We start from the raw sequence: 20,915 nt of genomic DNA, 5'->3' as shown, positions 1-20,915 counted from the left end.
TGATGCCCCAGAGCCGCTGGAAGATTAACTTAATGGCTCCTGTACATTTTGAAAATTTGATTCATATTTAGTTGTTTTTAATTGTCTTTTTATTCAACTTTTTGTTTTTGTTAGTTAACTAAGAATGTATTAATAATCCGGTGATTTTGTCCAGGTTTTTCAATACTGTGATGCTGGAAAGGCAGTTGGGTAAATCTTGTCACATTTAACACTGTTTACATTGATGAACTACAAAGAGTTTGCTAGGAAGGAATCCAGATTCGAATAAAACTGTTTCCCAAAGCAACCTCATATATTAGTGTAACCATGTGCACTTGCCAATGCATGGTGTATTACAGTCGTCCAGCTAAAAGGGTGTTGCGTTAACACAAGAATAATCTGCAAGAAAGCAGAGAAAACATGAACAAATACAATACAAAGACATTGACTCAACTCCCTCAAAGTTGTAAAGTGTCATATCTGACCATAAAGACAATTTTCTAAAGCCTTTTAAGTGAATTAAAGCAGTGTGCACTACAGTTGAGGGCAAAAGCTAACAAAGATCTAAAGCAAACATAGGACTTCTAACAGAGACATTTTGTGAGACTGGAGAGCCCCTGTCAAAACCAGATGAGAGCCCCTCTGATATGAATCCTCCTCCAACAGGGATATCACCATTGCTACTGAAAGGATGTAGGGCAGGTTTGAATAAAATGAAACTATTGTCAACAATAACTGGGGCATCATTGTTGAATAAACTATTTAGACATTTTTACATTGCTTTTTTTTTTTTTTTTGTACTCAAATCTTTTTTTGTCGTTATGTAGCCTTGTGTATTTGCCAACTGTGCTAAAACATCCACAGTTCTATTTATTTAAGAAAATTATTAGAATCAATATCACATATTATTCATGATTCATAATTTCCGTCTCCTGATTTACTGAGTTTTCCATTCTTTTAACAACTGCACCACAAATACTTGCCCTCAACATATAACTGATAACCTTTGAAAGCATTTCAGGACAAGAAACCTAGTCTAATTTATCAAGCAACTACACAATATTCAAGAAACTCTACAAGGAACTGGTTATGCATTTTAAGTTATTGCCTTTAAACTGAACTGCTATCGACCCTCTCTTTGCTAGCTCAATTTTTTTTTTACCCAATCGTGTGTCCCTTTAGGAAAAAGAAAAACTATTGCATGTATTATCGTCATTTTCTCTGCTCTATCGACCCAAAGCATTAGACAACTGACCAGACCAGTAGTCATACCCCTTAGCCTGGAGACTCTTACCTTATTCCTTCAGATACATTTCTCTCCCTGTCCTTGTAGAAATCCAGACACAACTTGGAGGTGATCTTGGCCAGTGCCGGGGAAGGGCACCGCTCGAAGGGCATCTGAAGTGGGAGCCAGACAACAGGCTCTTCTTAGACAGGCTCTTCCTACACTTGAGATAGGGCCGCTTTCCTTTGAAAGTGATCATTAGGATTCAAATTGAAGAAAGGGCAGCTGCTGGGCTTATTAAAGGCTTGGCATGCAAATAGAATGGGGGACAAAGCAACAGGATACAGAAAAGGTTGTGACATCGGATGTAAGCAATAAGGACCACATCACAGATCACACATACATGGACTCAAAGCAGGCCCATAAATAGCTAAAAGAACTGTTGGTTATTCAAAGCAGAATTGTCAATTAGCAGTCAGAGAAACTTGTTATTGATGCTTTGTAGTTCAAAGGCCAACACAGAGCCTCTTATCTCCTCCCTCAAGGACAGACCATACAAAGCCTTTTTCTTATTCATCTTTCCTTGATTCCTCACATTCTTTCTCCTTCTCAAAGCACATTGGGAAAAAAGGACTCAGGGTTAGGATCTTGTTCTTGACTAATTGAAATCGGGTCAAAGTGTCTTATCTGCACACGAATGAGACCACCAGAACATTATAATAAATCTAAAATCTGTGACCTGTTATATATCCTCCAGAAACACAGTTTAACATTAATTATTGAATCATAAACAGTGAAGATTGTATGTTTATAATAATAATCCAAGCTATCTGCTCCAATCCAACGTAATAATTTACGGTTAGGTTGGGCCACATCGAGCTCCCGAGTGGCGCAGCAGACTAAGGCACTGTATTCGATTCTGGGCTATATACAGACCCTGGTTAGATTCTGGGCTATATCACAACCGGCCGTGATCGGGAGTCCCATAGGGTGGCGCACAATTGTCCCAGCGTCGTCCAGGTTAGGGGAGGGTTTGGTCGGGGTAGACTGTCATTGTTAATAAGAATTTGTTATTAACTGACTTGCCTAGTTAAGTAAAGGTTAAATAAATATTATTTTTTTGGGGGGGGGTTACCCTCTTACCCAGCTCTCTCTACCTGACATTGTTTAATGTAAGAATAGCCTACACACAGCTATTACTTCCTTATGTGTCATTCACATATACAGCTGTGATAAATGAAGGCTCTTGCATCAGACTGTCTAAAAGTGAAATTGGCTTTTGCCACAGCAAGTCATCATTAAACATCTGATCTATACTGAACAAAAATAGAAACGCAACATGTAAAGTGTAGGTCTCATGTTTCATGAGCTGAAATAAAAGATCCCAGAAATGTTCCATACACACAAAAAGCTTCTCTCAAATTTTGTGCACACATTTGTTTACATCCATCTTAGTGAGCATTTGCCAAGAGAATCCATCCACATGACAGGTGTGACATATCAAGAAGTTGATTAAACAGCATGATCATTACACAGGTGCACCTTGTGCTGGGGACAATAAAAGGTCACACTAAAATGTGCATTTTTGACACACAACACAATGCCACAGATGTGTCCAGTTTTGAGGGAGCGTGCAATTTGCATGCTGATTGCAGGAATGTCCACCAAAGCTGTTGCCAGAGAATTGAATGTTAATTTCTCAACCTTAAGCTGCCTCCAACGTCATTTTAGAGAATTTGGCAGTGCGTCCGAAAGGCCTCACAAACGTAGAAGAAGTGTAAACCACACCAGCCTCGGACCTCCATATGACTGGTCCATGTGTGGGCCAGGGAGGGCATAGGTCCACCCACTTGGGAGCTAGGCCCACCCATGGCTGCGCCCCTGCCCAGTCATGTGAAATCTATAGATTAGGGCCTAATACATTTTTTGTTTAATTTCCTTATATAAACTGTAACTCAGTAAAATCGTTGAAATTGCATTTATATTTTTGTTCAGAATAAAGCATTTGATAACATGCACACTGCTTAATGCAGTCATTGACTAATGTATACATTATTAAACATATAGGCTTAATATAAGTGTTATATTATGCTTAATGTAGCTATGGAGTTGAGGGCTTTAACACAAAGGATACCAGTGATAGTCTCTCGCCAATCAAAAGAGGTTCAAAATAATGCTTGGAGTTATGACATTTGAATGAACAATCATATTCACTATTATAATTAAACAATCATAATACATTCTACTTTCAAGAAGCCAGTGAGATGGAGCTACAAACATTTCCTTTAAGTAATACGTTGTGGTCACACACTTTCAAACATTTAACATTACATTTAAGTCATTTAGCAGACGCTCTTATCCAGAGCGACTTACAAATTGGTGCGTTCACCTTCCAGTGGAACAGCCACTTTACAATAGTGCATCTAAATCTTTTAAGGGGGTGAGAAGGATTACTTTATCCTATCCTAGGTATTCCTGAAAGAGGTGGGGTTTCAGGTGTCTCCGGAAGGTGGTGATTGACTCCGCTGTCCTGGCGTCGTGAGGGAGTTTGTTCCACCATTGGGGGGCCAGAGCAGCGAACAGTTTTGACTGGGCTGCGCGGGAACTGTACTTCCTCAGTGGTAGGGAGGCGAGCAGGCCAGAGGTGGATGAACGCAGTGCCCTTGTTTGGGTGTAGGGCCTGATCAGAGCCTGGAGGTACTGAGGTGCCGTTCCCCTCACAGCTCCGTAGGCAAGCACCATGGTCTTGTAGCGGATGCGAGCTTCAACTGGAAGCCAGTGGAGAGAGCGGAGGAGCGGGGTGACGTGAGAGAACTTGGGAAGGTTGAACACCAGACGGGCTGCGGCGTTCTGGATGAGTTGTAGGGGTTTAATGGCACAGGCAGGGAGCCCAGCCAACAGCGAGTTGCAGTAATCCAGACGGGAGATGACAAGTGCCTGGATTAGGACCTGCGCTGCTTCCTGTGTGAGGCAGGGTCGTACTCTGCGGATGTTGTAGAGCATGAACCTACAAGAACGGGCCACCGCCTTGATGTTAGTTGAGAACGACAGGGTGTTGTCCAGGATCACGCCAAGGTTCTTAGCGCTCTGGGAGGACACAATGGAGTTGTCAAACGGGTGGCAGGCAACGTTACAAAGACTGTGGTGTGTTTGGTCAGCAGGCTACCATTTGAATGTGGCTGTGCTGTAAACAAACAAGAAACGTTATAGAGAAAGGCAGCACAGGACACTGTCATAAGCCAAATAAATCATTGCCAAGCTTCATCAAAGCTCAATGTCTATTGTGTTCCAAGTGAATTGTAATATTGTGACACAAATTAATATCAAAAGGCAGTTGATTTCACAGCAAATGTATTGGTCAGCCTCAGTTACAACGTTCATTGAAAATAAGAAGGAACACTACCTATGCATAATAATTTGGATCAGAGGGTTATGACTATTATATTCTACAGTAACAGTATTTTCTTACACCTGTATGGTATTGGCATGTATAACAGTATTGTAGCAGAGTAAAAGGCATGGCTACAACAATACTGTATTGATCTGTAAATGCTGTGGTGGCTAATTTTCTGTATTACCAAATGAGGAGAGACAAACTTCACACACCAGTCAGAGTTATACTTAAACTACATCTTTAATAAGAGCTTTGCATTAGCACTTGACTTTCAAAGATTCGCCATTTCTAATGAACCGTTGAGTGTCAACACAATGGCTACTGAGATCTTTTTTTTATAGCAAAGATCCACCCCCCGTTGACATGACAAACCACAGATATCTAGGAACTGTTCACAAAGGACTTTTACTTGAGGAGTATCCCATAGCCATATAGCATTCGCTATAAATTATCGTTCAGTTTGGTCCCTAAGATGAGGTTCTAATCTCATTCCTGGTACTTCATAGTACAAAAACAGCAACTCATCCAATGGCATATATCAATTGTCAACTCTAGATACTCCCATCTCAAGTAAACCCCCTCTTGACCCCACTCCTGGACAAGCTCACTGAGGGGAGTGACTTGCGCATAGACATTGTGGAGACAAGTAATTGGTTCCACATTAATCACGCCATCTCTTCACATGGTTTAAGAATAGGTAAAGACACATTCACATATGAAGACAATGTTCCATTCTGACCTCTCCCCTCTCTGGGCCCCAAGTGACTGAGCCCTAACTGAGGGAAAAGTGCAACTGCCAACACTAGAGTCCAAAGGGATGCATTCTAATGACGTTTCTCACATAAGCATATTATGCAACTAAAACATCTTAATTATCTGTTACCCAACTAATTCTGATTCATCCGCCACAGCGCGAACAGCCGATACAACATTAGATTTATAACATTGATGTCTTCTAGATAGCAATTCATTAACTATGCTGAATAAAAATATAAAAACAACATACAACAATTTCACTGAGTTACAGTTCATATAAGGAAATCAGTCAATTGAAATACATTCATTAGGCTCTAATCTATGGATTTCACATGACTGGGAAGGGGCGCAGCCATGGGTGGGCCTGGGAGGGCATAGGCCCACCCACTGGGGAGCAAGACCCAGCCAATCAGAATTACTTTTTTTCCGACAAAAGGGCTATATTACAGACAGAAATAATCCTTAGTTTCATTGGCTGTCCGGGTGGCTTGTCTAAGAAGATCCTGCAGGTGAAGAAGCCAGATGTGGAGGTCCTGGGCTGGCGTGGTTACAGTCTGTGGTTGTACTGCCAAATGATCTAAAATGACATTGGCGGCTTAAGGTAAAGAAATTAATATTCAACTCTGTTGCAACAGCTCTGGTGAACATTCCAACAGTTAGCATGCCAATTGCACACTCCCTCAAAACTTGATACATCTGTGGAATTGTGTTGTGCCATACCTGCACTGTTAATGATCATGCTGCTTAATCAGCTTCTTGATATGCCACACCTGTCAGCAGCACAGCCAATGGGTGTGATGTGAGGGTAGGACTCCTCCACTTTAGACCAAGCAGCCTTCACGTTCACAGCATTGTCCGTCACCAGTGCAAATACCTTCTGTGGTTCAAGGTCATTGATGACTGCCTTCAGCTCATCTGCAATGTAGAAACCGGTGCGTCTGTTGTCCCTTGTGTCTGTGCTCTTGTGGAATACTGGTTGAAGGGTAGAGATGTAGTTAATTATCCCTTGCCCACAAACATTCAACCACCCATCAGAGATGATTGCAATAGTCTGCTATCTCTGATTTGCTTGACCTTCACTTGAAATCGGTCTCCATCAAATGAGATAAAAGCATGTCTGGTTGGAGGGATGTATGCTGGGTGAAGAACATTCAGAAATCTCTTCAAATACACATTGCCTGTGAGCATCAGTGAACCAGTTGCAATACACAGCTCGAGCAAGACAATCATCAGCATATCTGAATACATTCCTCTATTGAGTCAAAAACACTTCTGATTCCAGGAGGACCATGAGCTGTTGCTATCGATAAGGTGTCCAATGAATCATTTTCACCTCGAATAGAAGTTGAGGGAACTTTATGCACTTGACCAGATTCTGCATCTTTGTTGCACTCTTCACATATGATTTGGCACAGTATTTGCAAAATGTACACAGCTTTTCCTTTTACATTAGCTGCAGTGAAATGTCTTCACACATCAGATAGTGCCCATGGCATTTTCCTGTAAAGATTAGAAGAAAAAAAATGGAAAACCCTAATACAATTCCATGTACAGATAAATAGTTAAGCAGTTAGATTAAACAACTTAAACTAAAATAAATGTTTTAAAATTAAATGTATGGAAACAGGTGAATTAACACTCAGTTAACACGCACAAGCAAGCTTAAACCCACATGGTAGCAAAAACTATCAGAAATTGTTAAGTTAGAAATGATTTAAACACACTTCGCTGTGGGCTACTATTTACTAGCTAAACATTTGTCAAAATATATTCACCCCACCCAGTATTGTAATCAAAACTTAACAGAAAGCATGTAGTCCTTGGCTCAGACGGTGTAGTAATGTGGGCTTAATAGCATCTCAGTGTGCAAGAGCTTGAGAATCAGCTGTACATGTGATGGAAGAGTGCACTGCACATTTGATGGAAGAATTCACTGTGCATGCAGAGGGTTGCAATTCCATTGAATTGGGGATAGTTCAACCAAAATATGCCACAAGACCTAGAATTGCCTTGTGTATCCCACAAAAAAAAGGTTCACTGTAATAAGCTAACTTTTTTTGATGAATTTAAGCTAAATTCCCTAAATTCCCAGGCTTACTGTAACTTCCCATGGAAATTTACCAGAAAGTTTCCAACTCTTTGCAACCCAAGGTACACCTAATAAGGCCCTGTTAGGATGGGGAACAGGTGCAACAAGACACTTTATCATAGGTAAAGGGGTAGTCATTTCCAATGGTGCTGAAAATATCAGTTTATGACAAGGCAGTGCTCTTATAAGTCCACAGCTGGCTCTGGTCATGATATTTTCTTTTGTGGGTCATTATCATCATTAAGGGTTAAAGGCCCAGTGCAGACAACTCATTTTGTATGTTTCATATGATATTGTACAACAGCTGATGAAACTAACACTGTAAAAGTATAAAACATTTCATAAGTAATTTCCTGATAATTGCTGGTTGAAAATACAATATACACAAGGCCATCTAAAAGCAGCAGGTTTGCATGGGAGGGATTTTCAGCTTGCCTGGGTCATCACCAGGCCGTAAATTAGACCAATAACAAAGAGTTCCAAACAGCTAGTTTTTAGTTTCCCCCTCCCCACTCAGACCTAGGAAAAGTCTGAGACAATTTTGCTAAACACAATTTACAATTTTAATGGAAAACTAGTACAGTAAGGTACATAATTGTAACCCAGAAATGTCATATTTGTATAAAACAACTCAATTGGGCCTTTAAAAGGAGGTGGTTACTACAGCAAGAGTGCAGACCACATTTTAGTCATTTAGCAGACGCTCTTATACAGAGCGACATACCTGTAGTCTCACTCTCAGAAACAATTAGATGCTAGTATTGTGAACTGTAATAAATTACTTTTAATCTCAAACTTCTGTCACACTCTCCCCCCCCCCCCGTTTTCAATTTAAGTGCCAAAAACTGATAATGGGAATAAAATCCATAAACCACTTAAGATGTTTCACAAGTGGGAATTCACAGTAACAGAAAAATCATCAGGAACATGGGGGGAATTTGCTTCTCCTCTAAATGAAACAAGCTGAAGTCCCAAGGTGATTCCTTGCATCAGAGGTCCTTCCTAGGGAATGAGTGCAGCTTTTCCAGCAACGTATTCATAATGGGGGAATAATTCTAGGTTGGAGGCATCTTCCATTGTAAGGTCCAATATGCATAGGTAACAGTTTTGTGTTAGCTGCTGCTGGAGTTGGTTCACTTGGCATTGTAGTTGGCAAAGCGCTGGTTCAGGGGGTTCTCTGGCGACTTCATCCACTCCTTTTTCAGTTGCTGCTTGAGCTGCGACAGCCGCATGTTGGGGTTCTCTTTTTTAAGGAGGGGCATGTTCAGTTCCTCGTACGCGGCGAATGCTGCCTTCACCCTGCGCTCGGGGTGGCGGTCGAGCTCTTCAGCCGTGCTGGGAAAGAAACAAAAACGAGGAGAGGGCTGAAACTTGGTTCTCTATGGAACCCCATACTTGTTATGATACCTGTCATGTCTGCGTTATATAGCCTGGAGTATGAAAAGTAACTTGTTATATGTCTACGTTGTAGGTCACACGAAACCCACTTTATGTTGATAACGTATGGTAAACTGATGGAAAGGCTCCCCTAGTTCTCAATATTGCTTTTGTAGGGGGTAACATTGAGAGGTTATGCCTCTTCAGTATTCTGTACCTGAGCACAGCAATGGCATCCTCTATGGATCTAGCGTCCACTACACCTTCCTCAGGGATGAGGCGATTCACATTCTCCTCCAGGGGTGACTCCAGTTGACTCTTCTCTGTGGACACGAACATAGGAGAGGAGGAACATAAAAATACAACAGAACCCTGAGAGGAAAGGGAGCCTGGGTAATGCTTAAAGGAATAATGGTGAGGTCGTTGCCTTTCTCTTTGGGTTGCTCCTGCGGTTGTAACGCCTGCTCAATACGCAGCGTCTCCTCAATCTGGGCCCGGGTCACTTTGCATGCCGCCACAGCAGCAGCCGCCTCCTTGGCCTTGCCCTTAATCTTTGCAGCCTCCTCATCCAAGAGCCGCTGGTTCTCTTTCTTTCTCTCCAGGGCGTCAAGGCGCTTCTTCTCCTTGTCGTCCTGCAGGTTCAGAGAGGAGACATTTAAAGCCGAAATGATTAGACCCACGTCAACATATCAGGGAATTACTTAGCATATTCGTCTGGTCTGTACATACATCGGCAGATATTGGATTGTGATATAGCCCAATTGAATAGTGCTGCCGACTATTTGACCCAGTGTGGGAATAAGAAACGGAGCATGAAAAATCACCTTCCTCTGTTCTTTCTTCAGGACATGTTTATCGTTCTCCTGCCATAAAGCATCCTCCAGCTCCTTCTTCTTGCGGGAGTCTTCCACAGCTTTGGCCTCTGCCTTGCGGGCCTTGGCAGTCATCGCCTTGGAGTTCTCGCCCTGGAACTTCTTCGGCATTCCTAACACTAGGCCTACTCTTCAGCTGACACAAACAAAGTATGATTTAGACATTCTATCATAAACCAAACCAGGTTTAGCTTACTTACGGAGTCACCATCTAATTGAGCCATGGGCCAAAGATAAGAGTAAACCAACCAAAAGCATCTTAAGGCTAAGTTAATCATTAGAACCATATAACCATACAATTCTAACGATGAACTTAGTCTGCAAAGGCCTTAAAGGCTACGTCAGTCTTTTATGATTATCAGGTCACACTGTGTAATGTTACCTAATCAAAATCTTGATTTCAACCTGGCCAGATTGTACAATTTGCTTCAGTTCTGTCATCACATTCTGCGATTGGCTTGCAAGTAGTGATGATCAGTTCGAACATTTTTTTTTTTAACTACTCTTTATACTGACTAGGATCATTAGCTTTTCTGAAATGACTCGTTCATTTTAATAGTTCGTTTGATCTGCTAGTGCTAGCTGCAATGAGTCCTACAGCAGGGCTAACACACGCTCCTCCAACTCAGCATCTCCAGAGATGTGCTCAAACTACCAACTCTCTGTCATATGAGTGCAGGGAAATAGATCATGAGTATAAAGAATAATAAATGTTGAGAACTCATAATTGATCGCATGGTGCAAGAATTAACGCAATTAATGGATTACTGAATGTTATGGACACAGCTCTGTAGAACCAAAACATACCCGGCCTCTGCTCAACAAACTCGAACTTGAGAACAAATAGGTTTTTTTGGGGGGGGCAGTTCGCCAACGACATTGTGCTCATTACCCTCACGGCAGTCATTACCCTCACGGCAATGCATTTCGCAGAGAGTCAATCACAATCTAGTCCGGTTACGGCCACAACTAGACAGTTTCAAATGCATCAAGAAATAATCTTATTTGTATGCCTAGCAATCAACAAATGTACATTGTTTTAAAGCACACGTTTGCAAGTCTCAGTCACAAATGACAGCTCCAATATGACCCTTATGGTGAAACAGAGGCTTGTAGAATCATGACTCGAATGTCCAGTTCACCGGTAGGGGGTCCTGCGTGTTCTGGGCAGTACTTAAATGAACAAAATTAGTAGAAAGATCAGTTATTTTGACTGAACAAGTTTAAAAGATCTGAGTCAGTACTACTTGCGATGCTACGTAAGTCGACGTAGGCTACGTCAACTGCAGCGGTGTATTTGATCTGCGCATGTGACAGCAGCGCAAGCCTCACTCTGCTCATGGGGTCTCTCCCTTTGTCAACAAAGACTGGTATGCGATCCCAAATATTAAGTCTCAAGGTTCTGCTTGCCTGAGTTAGAATACCTCATGATAAACTGTAGACCCCAATATTTACCAAGAGTTTATCTATATTTCCGTAGCTGTCTATTTACCACCTCAAACTGATGTTGGTACTAAGACCGCACTCAACAAGCTGTTTAGGGCCATAAGCCAACAAGAAAATGCTCATCCGGAGGTGATGCCCCTAGCGGCCGGTGATTTTAATGCCGGGGCGGGGGGGGGATGCCTAATTTCTACCAGCATATCACCTGTGCAACTAGAGTAAAAACTCAAAAAGGAAGTGACGCACTCAATACGGAAGTGGTCCGATGAAGCGGATGCTAAACTATAGGACTGTTTTGCAAGCACAGACTGGAATATGTTCCGGGATTCATCAGATGGCATTGAGGAGTTTAGCACATCAGTCAATGGCTTCATTAATACGAGCATTGACAAAGTCATCTCCACAGTGACAGTAGGTACATATCCCAACCAGAAGCCATCGATTACAGGCAACATCCGCACTGAGATAAAAGGCTAGAGCTGCCACCTTCATGGAGCGGGACACTAATCCAGAAGCTTATAAAGAAATCCTGCAACGCCCTCAGGCAAACCATTAGACAGGCAAAGCGACAATACAGGATGCTCGTCAGATGTGGCAGGGCCTGTAAACTATCACAGATTACAAAGGGAAATCCAACCGAGAGCTTCCCAGTGGACACAAGCAAAATGCCTTCTATGCTCGCGTTGAGGCAAGCAACACTGAACCATTCGTGAGAGCACCAGCCGTTTGACGACTGTGATCACACTCTCCGTAGCCGATGTGAGTAACACCTTTAAACAGGTTCCCATTCACAAGGACCAGACAGATTACCAGGACGAGTACTCAGTGTCTTCACTGACATTTTCAGCCTCTCCCTGACACAGTCTGTAATACCTACATGTTTCAAGCAGACCACCATATTCCCTGTGCCCAAGAACAACAAAGTAACTATTCTAAACAACTACCACACCGTAACACTCCCATCTGTAGCCATGAAATGCTTTAAAGACTGGTCATGGCTCACATCAACACCATCATCCCAGACACCCTGGACTCACTCCAATTCCATACCACCCTAACAGATGACAATCTCTATTGCACTCCACACTGCCCTTTCCCATCTGGACAAAAGGAACACCTAGGTGAGAATGCTGTTCATAGACTACATCTCAACGTTCAACACCATAATGCCCTCCAATCTAAGCTCCCTGGGAATGAATGAACATCTCCCTCAACTGATTCCTGGACTTCCTGATGGGCCAGGTAGTGAGGGTTGGCATTTATCGTGAACTACAAGAAATGGAGAGACGAATATGCCCTCATTCACATCGACGGGGCTGTAATGGAGCGTATCGAGAGCTTCAAGTTCCTCAGTGTCCACATCGCTAAGGACTTATCACAGTCCAAACACACCAAAAAAGTTGTGAAGAGGTCATGGCAATGCCTCGTCCCCCTCAGGAGGCTGATAAGATTTGGCATGGTCCCTTATATCCTCAAAAAGTTATACAGCTGCACCATTGAGAGCATCTTGACTGGCTGAGTCACCGCTTGGTATGGCAACTGCTCGGCATCCGACTGGAAGGCGCTACAGAGGGTAGTGCATACAGCCCAATACATCACTGGGGTCGAACTCCCTGCCACCCAGGACCTTTATACCAGGCGGTGTCAGAGGAAGGCCCTAAAAATTGTGAAAGACTCCAGCCACCAAAGTCATAGACTTCTCTCTGCTACCGCACGGCAAACCGTACCGGAGCGCTAAGTCTGGGACCAAAAGGCTCCTGAACAGGTTCTACACCCAAGCTATAAGACTGCTAAATAGGTAGTCCGAGTAGCTATTGGGTTATCTGCATCGGCTCTTTTTGCACCAACTCTTTTTAACTATGCACACACACTGGACGCTACCCAAACACATACACACAATCGCCACACACTGCTGCTACTGTCTTATCTATCCTGTTGCCTAGTCACTTTATCCCTACCTATATGTACATATCTGCCTCAATTTCCTTGTTCCCCTGCAAGTCGACTCAGCACTAGTACCCCATGTATATAGCCAAGCTATCATTGAGTATTTATTCCTTGTGTTACAATTTTTTTGGAGGGAGGATAGTGCATTGTTGGGAAGGGCCTGTAAGTAAGCTTTTCACTGTTAGTCTACACCTGTTGTTTATGAAGCGTGTGACAATTCAAATTAAAAAGTGACTTCGGAAAAACGAATTATGCATCTTAGAAATAGTTCTCACATACAAACTTCATATGTCTGAACTCAGAATCAAATATGATTCCCCGAAATAACATGGTCGCATTGCTCCCCCAGTATCTGCATGAACCATCAGGCCAAGTATTTTTGGTTGACTCTGTTGGACAGAAAGAGGAGGAATCAGAACACGCTGCATTCAAATTCAGGTCTTAGTTATTCCATTGTACTGGATCTAATATATATTAGCATTTTACATACATTCATAAGTGTAATAGTTTTTCACAGTATGTCAAAACGTATCTTGGCTGCTGTCTCTGTCACTTTCGAACATGCGCAGAGCAGACTGAAAGGGTAGCTCTTGACTTGAACCACAGAGGTTCCATGTAAAGCGAGAGTAATCCAAAAGGCACAGACACACCCCTTGACTTTCAATTGGCACCCTTGACCTGTGTATTCTCTCCTGATTGGCTCTGTGGTGTTTAGTCAATGGGAACTCCGTTGCCGGCCCCATCATAAAGTTTTTACAGTCTGGCAGTCTGACCAAAGTGCCAGAGGTATGAGGAGAGACATCCTCCTTTGTATTTATAGGAACAAATGTCCTAACATATCCATTTCTTGGACAGTTAAAAAAAAAATATATATATATATATATATATATATATTTATTTCACCTTTATTTAACCAGGTAGGCTAGTTGAGAACAAGTTCTCATTTACAACTGCGACCTGGCCAAGATAAGGCATAGCAGTGTGAACAGACAACACAGAGTTACACATGGAGTAAACAATAAACAATTCAATAACACAGTAGAAAAATAAAATAAAAAGAGTCTATATACATTGTGTGCAAAGGGCATGAGGTAGGCGAATAATTACAATTTAGCAGATTAACACTGGAGTGATAAATGATCAGATGGTCATGTGCAGGTAGAGACACTGGTGTGCAAAAGAGCAGAAAAGTAAATAAATAAAAACAGTATGGGGATGAGATAGGTGGGCTATTTGGGTGGGCTATTTACCGATGAAATATGTACAGCTGCAGCGATCGGTTAGCTGCTCAGATAGCAGATGTTTAAAGTTGGTGAGGGAGATAAGTCTCCAACTTCAGAGATTTTAGCAGTTCGTTCCAGTCACAGGCAGCAGAGAACTGGAAGGAAAGGCGGCCAAATGAGGTGTTGGCTTTAGGGATGATCAGTGAGATACACCTGCTGGAGCGCGTGCTACGGGTGGGTGTTGCCATCGTGACCAGTGAACTGAGATAAGGTGGAGCTTTACCTAGCATGGACTTGTAGATGACCTGGAGCCAGTGGGTCTGGCGACGAATATGTAGCGAGGGCCAGCCGATTAGAGCATACAGGTCGTAGTGGTGGGTGGTATAAGGTGCTTTAGTAACAAAAGGGATGGCACTGTGATAAACTGCATCCAGTTTGCTGAGTAGAGTATTGGAAGCTATTTTGTAGATGACATCGCCGAAGTCGAGGATCGGTAGGATAGTCAGTTTTACTAGGGTAAGTTTGACGGCGTGAGTGAAGGAGGCTTTGTTGCGAAATAGAAAGCAGATTCTAGATTTGATTTTGGATTGGAGATGTTTGATATGAGTCTGGAAGGAGAGTTTACAGTCTAGTGGGCCAATAAAGTGCCAACTCAATTCTACCACTGACTAGTCTCTCATGCCCCTATGAACGGGGACACAGGGCAATAGTTTTTAATCTAAACCAGCCCTTTTTTACTTGAGTACACTAACCCCTAACTGGGTCTCTTTTCTTGACACATAGTAGCAGTTTACCAGATAAGTCAAGAAGATCAAAAAGTAGATTGTTGTAAGGGTGTATTACATCCTGTGCTGCCACATTGTCATATCCATTCTGGATTCTGAGTGGTAAAATCACAGCTGAAAAATGCCTCTATGTATGTGTATACTGTATGTGGGAATGTCTTATGTCCATCCTACATGTAGTGTTGGTACATGGAATATTCCTCAACTGCATATATCATACATTGCTATTGCAAATAGAAGTATTATGTTCAACAACTGACATTTTCAGATATTATTTTGACAAACAGTTTAACACCCTTTTGTGCTTACAATTAATTATCTTGTCAGATTTGGTGGGCGCTGTCATCTGTGACTTTGTGATATGACTTTCTTTAAGCACGTACTGATGAAACTGTCACTTGTAATTTTTTTCTTAAAGTCTACAAACGCTCTACATTTATTCACTCTGATAGGGTTGGATCCTATATGCTACTTTTATTATTGTCCTGTAAATGGTTCAGTGCCTATAATTTAGGCTGAGTGTAGAATGGGGCATAATGGAAATTACCTCTACTAGATTATAGTGATCAGGAAAACAGCGTACAATTGTGGCATGTGTATTCATTTGCCTATAACTAATCAGAATTCCATTATGTTTACATTAAAAAAAGAGAATACTTCAAAATGAGAAGATTCTGTCATGGAAAAGACAAGTGGGTGGACATAGAGTGGAAAGGAGGGGAAATAACTCACAACATGCAGCAGGAAACCTTCAGCTGCGGGGTCTTTGTAATGCAGGTTTAATAGTTATATTTTCAATAATGAATGGTTAGCTGTTATGTGACAATTAGGTCAACAACTCTATTTTATTTTTTGGTGTAGATGACCAAGGAAGTTGCACAGAACTTCCCCAACATCCCTTCCCAAATTGATATAGAACCTTCACAAAAACACATGGAGCAACTGCGAAAAAGAAATGGCTGAGGATATACTAAAAATGTCTGGTATGTAATGACATTTAATTCAAAGTAAATGTAAATTCTTTATTTTTACGTAGTTGTGTGGGCCAGCCATATGTTCAGTTCATGCCCATGATTTCAGAGTTCAACAAAGCCAACAACTGCTTCAAGCAAGACAATTTAAGATATAACCCAATGGATGGCTAATTTGTCATACTGCATTGATATTTGATATTATTTATAACACGTTAGGCTTTTTGTTTTAGATTGAATGTTTTGCATGCCAACGGTGGTTCCATGTGCTGTAACTAGGAATGAAGACAAAAGAGTTCAACAGAATAAAGAACACAAACTGGAAGTACAGTGTTGTTGAAAATGTATGCTATACCCCATTCACACTGAAGAGGCTCTGAAATGTACATCAACCAGGGCTAAAGAGAAAGTTTACACAAAAATGTACTTATTTGAAGTGTCTGTTGACATGTTGGAAAAGATTAAAGGTCTACACTTTGTTTAATTTGTCAATATTACATTTTTATTCATTGATTAACTGGCCACCATTACTGTGGTTACATGTTCAGTATATGTATTGACCAGCAAACCCACTGCAGCCTACCTCACTAGCTCACTCTCCATCCCTGCTTTGGACAATTAATAACATGACACTCGTACTCTGCCCTTTTTCTTTATGGTTGATATTAACAATATAAAGAGATTCTGTCTCATTCCTAGTGTGTTAAATACCGTGGATTTATTTATTTTTAAACAGGGAAAATAACTACTTAGAACTACCAATTATTATTAGATAAATATTAAAGGAAAGGGTAAACACTGGACTGAACCCCCCAATTATCAAACTAATATTAATGTACAACAATATAGAAGATACATGACTAGAGGTTATGCAATATGGGTGTATATCCACTGCACGCTTCTTAGGTGTGTAATTGACATGACGAAGGAGCTATTGCAATTTAAAATTCTGAAAAATGTACGTTACACCGCGTGATTTTACACTGCACAAACAAGAGTGTGCAATATACACTGCTCAAAAAAAATAAAGGGAACACTTAAACACAATGTAACTCCAAGTCAATCGCACTTCTGTGAAATCAAACTGTCCACTTAGGAAGCAACACTGATTGACAATACATTTCACATGCTGTTGTGCAAATGGAATAGACAACAGGTGTAAATTATAGGCAATTAGCAAGACACCCCCAATAAAGGAGTGGTTCTGCAGGTGGTGACCACAGACCCACAGAATTTCTCAGTTCCTATGCTTTTTGGCTGATGTTTTGGTCACTTTTGAATGCTGGCGGTGCTTTCACTCTAGTGGTAGCATGAGACGGAGACTACAACCCACACAAGTGGCTCAGGTAGTGCAGCTCATCCAGGATGGAACATCAATGCGAGCTGTGGCAAGGTGGTTTGCTGTGTCTGTCAGCGTAGTGTACAGAGCATGGAGGCGCTACCAGGAGACAGGCCAGTACATCAGGAGACATGGAGGAGGCCGTAGGAGGGCAACAACCCAGCAGCAGGACCGCTACCTCCGCCTTTGTGCAAGGAGGAGCAGAAGGAGCACTGCCAGAGCCCTGCAAAACGACATCCAGCAGGCTACAAATGTGCATGTGTCTGCTCAAACGGTCAGAAACAGACTCCATGAGGGTGGTATGAGGGCCCGATGTCCACAGGTGGGGGTTGTGCTTACAGCCCAACACCGTGCAGGACGTTTGGCATTTGCCAGAGAACACCAAGATTGGCAAATTCTCCACTGGCGCCCTGTGCTCTTTACAGATGAAAGCAGGTTCACACTGAGCATGTGACAGACGTGACAGAGTCTGGAGACGCCGTGGAGAACGTTCTGCTGCCTGCAACATCCTCCTGCATGACCTGTTTGGCGGTGGGTCAATCATGGTGTGGGGTGGCATTTCTTTGGGGGGGCCGCACAGCCCTCCATGTGCTCGCCAGAGGTAGCCCGACTTGCCATTAGATACCGAGATGAGATCCTCAGACCCCATTGTGAGACCATATGCTGGTGCGGTTGGCCCTGGGTTCCTCCTAATGCAAGACAATGCTAGGCCTCATGTGGCTGGAGTGTGTCAGCAGTTCCTGCAAGAGGAAGGCATTGATGCTATGGACTGGCCCGCCCGTTCCCCAGACCTGAATCAAATTGAGCACATCTGGGACATCATGTCTCGCTCCATCCACCAACGCCACGTTGCACCACAGACTGTCCAGGAGTTGGCAGATGCTTTAGTCCAGGTCTGGGAGGAGATCCCTCAGGGAGACCATCCGCCACCCCATCAGGAGCATGCCCAGGCGTTGTAGGGAGGTCATACAGGCACGTGGAGGCCACACACACTACTGAGCATCATTTTGACTTGTTTTAAGGACATTTCATCAAAGTTGGATCAGCCTGTAGTGTGGTTTTCCCACTTTAATTTTGAGTGAGACTCCAAATCCAGACCTCCATGGATTGATAAATTTGATTTCCATTGATAATTTGTGTGATTTTGTTGTCAGCACATTCAACTATGTAAAGAAAAAAGTATTTCATAAGAATATTTCATTCGTTCAGATGTAGGATGTTTTATTTTAGTGTTCCCTTTATTTTTTTTGCAGTGTAGAAGGGTAGTCAATGTACATTCTGCACCTTGTTTGAAGTCAGCAGGTCAAATGACCAAGGAGCTATTGAAATGTATTTTTTTATTTTAATTAATGTAAAACGTGAGATGAAAATTGACAAACTAAAGGTGCGCAATGTGTAGGGCCACTGAGTGGACATTCTGAACCTTGCTTGAAGTCAGTAGGTCACATAACCAATGATCTATTGAAATTTTACGTTTAGAAAAATTCATGTAAACGTGTGAGATGACAATGGACAAACCAACGGGTGTGCAATATAGAAGGGTAGTCAGTGGACATTCTGAACCTTGTTTGAGTCAAGTAGGTCACATGGCCAAGGAGCTATTGAAGTTCGAATGTTTAAAAAAAAGTTGGTACTTTGTTTACGCTCCCTAACCAATTCTACTCCGAATACAAAATGCTGCTCACATTTCCACGTGTATTAGCTTTGGAAAGCGAATTAATGTCCAAATCGTGAAAATAAGAACTGTGCAATGTTGTGCGCAATTTTCCAACATCATGACACTTATTTGGAGTCTGTGGGTCCAAAATTGTTCACCCTGACAGCTCCTATTTGTTCTATTGAGCACTGTGGCACCAACTCGCCTTCCGAACGTTCTATTCCCAGTTTATTGTTCAACGTCACAAGGCCTGCTTCGCTATTGTTGGCAATGATACCTGCTCACGTTGTTTTATAGTTAAAATTTAAACAAAAATTATATTGGAACGCTGAGGTCGTCCCATCGTTTCCTATGGGGGAAATATAGGCATGTCTGACCATTTCGCCAAATATCTCGCAACGTGTGTATTTTTATTTTTTTCAAGTCGGACGCCATTTTAATCATGTGAATCTCCTCTTTAATTACGTAAGCCTGGGCATCTAGCTCGGTTGTCATCAAATGCTAGCCCCCAAAATAATTTTTGCCATGGAAAGCTGAGCTCCCCCCATTGTTTTCCTATGGAGAGGCATGTCGGTCTATTTCGCCAAATATCTCAGTGTATATTGAGATTTTTTCAAGTCGGGCACCATTTTAAATCGGGAGAATCTCCTCTTTGTAATTATTTAAGTCTTGGGCAGCGAGGTCGTTTGTCATCGATCGTTAAACCAGAAATATAGGTTTTTTTTTTTTTCCTTACCATCTCATTACGCTGACATAAGCACCGTTGACACCATTGAGGTGCGGATGTTTACTTTCTACACAAGTTGGGGGGTTTCAGTTTCGTCCGACGAACAGATTGTAGTGGTAAAATAAAAAGGAATACATTTTGTGCCATTTAGGCGAAATTTTATTCTAAACATCACCCCAGTCAAAATAGACTCTGCGAACGTTCGATTCCATTCATTTGTTATGGGCTCGCGCTAGTGTTCCAGTTTAACCAACGTTCTTGGGTGAATTTTAACTCGTCAGGCAACGTTAACAATGGTTTCGGGAAACAGCTCGGACATTTAATGATGCACCTTCGAAGGATGAACTTTGCCTTCAGATGCTTTTGGGAAACCGGGCAAACGCATGTTACACACTGGCTAGTTGATATAAGTAACATTACATTAGAAGGTATACATATCAACCATGTAGCCTAACTCTAACAATCCTGCAAGGTAACGTTAGTAGCAAGCTTACAAAACATTCGACAAACGTTAACTACCTAGCAAGATACTTTAACCTAGCTAGTTTCCAGCTTCCATAGCGATGCATGTATAAATGAGCAAGTTACTGCTAGCTAGCTAAACAGCCTGTTATGAGCAAGTTATCTAGCAAAGACCAAGATTTCAGTGTCTCCGTGACAATTGAATCTCTTAACCAATGTAAAAATAAAAGTGTGAAAGGAGAAGGGCTGTACCTGAGCGACAGATGTTGTTTCGAAAAAGGCATCTGAGTGTCAGACCATTGAGCTATGAAATAACCCTTTCGTGACGACGCACCGTGATGACGTGCAGAACGCAATGGCTTGATTAAAGAGATAAATGTAGTAATAAACAAATGAGGAATATTGTTTGTGATACTACAATTCCCTCAGCAATATTATTTTGGTCAAATATCTATGGTGATATACAATGATATACAATGTTAACAAATATTGTATCAGTAACAAGGTAAAGGAAGTTTTATTTAAAATGTTACATCGAATTTATCCTTTGAAACGTGTTTTGGAAAGATTCAAGCTGAATATTGACTATAAATGTGATTTCTGTGGAATGGAGGAGACCATTTTGCATTTGTTTTTTGCCTGTATTTATAGTAGACATTTTTGGATTGA

General features: G+C 41.9%; 1 protein-coding gene across 2 annotated transcripts; it reads right to left on the bottom strand.

Annotated features, from left to right (window-relative positions):
• Positions 1 to 4,819: 4,819 nt before the first annotated feature.
• ccdc124 (coiled-coil domain containing 124) lies at positions 4,820 to 20,605 on the bottom strand. 2 transcript variants are annotated; one of them, XM_029633826.2, is made up of 6 exons: positions 20,499 to 20,559; positions 13,362 to 13,471; positions 9,645 to 9,828; positions 9,248 to 9,452; positions 9,038 to 9,143; positions 4,820 to 8,778 (listed from the first exon to the last, which is right to left on the bottom strand). In XM_029633826.2, the coding sequence occupies exons 3-6, from the start codon at positions 9,801 to 9,803 to the stop codon at positions 8,577 to 8,579; spliced, it is 672 nt and encodes a 223-aa protein (XP_029489686.1). In that variant the 5' UTR covers positions 9,804 to 9,828; positions 13,362 to 13,471; positions 20,499 to 20,559; the 3' UTR covers positions 4,820 to 8,576. The 2 variants fall into 2 exon arrangements, with proteins under 2 accessions (XP_029489686.1, XP_029489685.1); XM_029633825.2 differs by lacking the exon at positions 13,362 to 13,471 and having other exon boundaries at positions 20,499 to 20,605.
• Positions 20,606 to 20,915: the final 310 nt, after the last annotated feature.

This window comes from Oncorhynchus nerka, linkage group LG25, assembly GCF_034236695.1.
Source record: "Oncorhynchus nerka isolate Pitt River linkage group LG25, Oner_Uvic_2.0, whole genome shotgun sequence".
NCBI classification, from domain to species: domain Eukaryota; kingdom Metazoa; phylum Chordata; class Actinopteri; order Salmoniformes; family Salmonidae; genus Oncorhynchus; species Oncorhynchus nerka.
This window is presented reverse-complemented; position numbering and strand designations above follow the sequence as displayed.

What these genes read in the sequence shown, in the direction of transcription:
- ccdc124 (XM_029633825.2), bottom strand. Translation starts at nt 9,803, where the DNA reads ATGCCGAAGAAGTTCCAGGGCGAGAACTCCAAGGCGATGACTGCCAAG. An exon ending in GGAGCAACCCAAAGAGAAAG is followed by an intron (nt 9,144 to 9,247) that starts GCAACGACCTCA and finishes TCGTGTCCACAG; the next exon opens with AGAAGAGTCAACTGGAGTCA. An exon ending in GATGCCATTGCTGTGCTCAG is followed by an intron (nt 8,779 to 9,037) that starts GTACAGAATACT and finishes TTTCTTTCCCAG; the next exon opens with CACGGCTGAAGAGCTCGACC.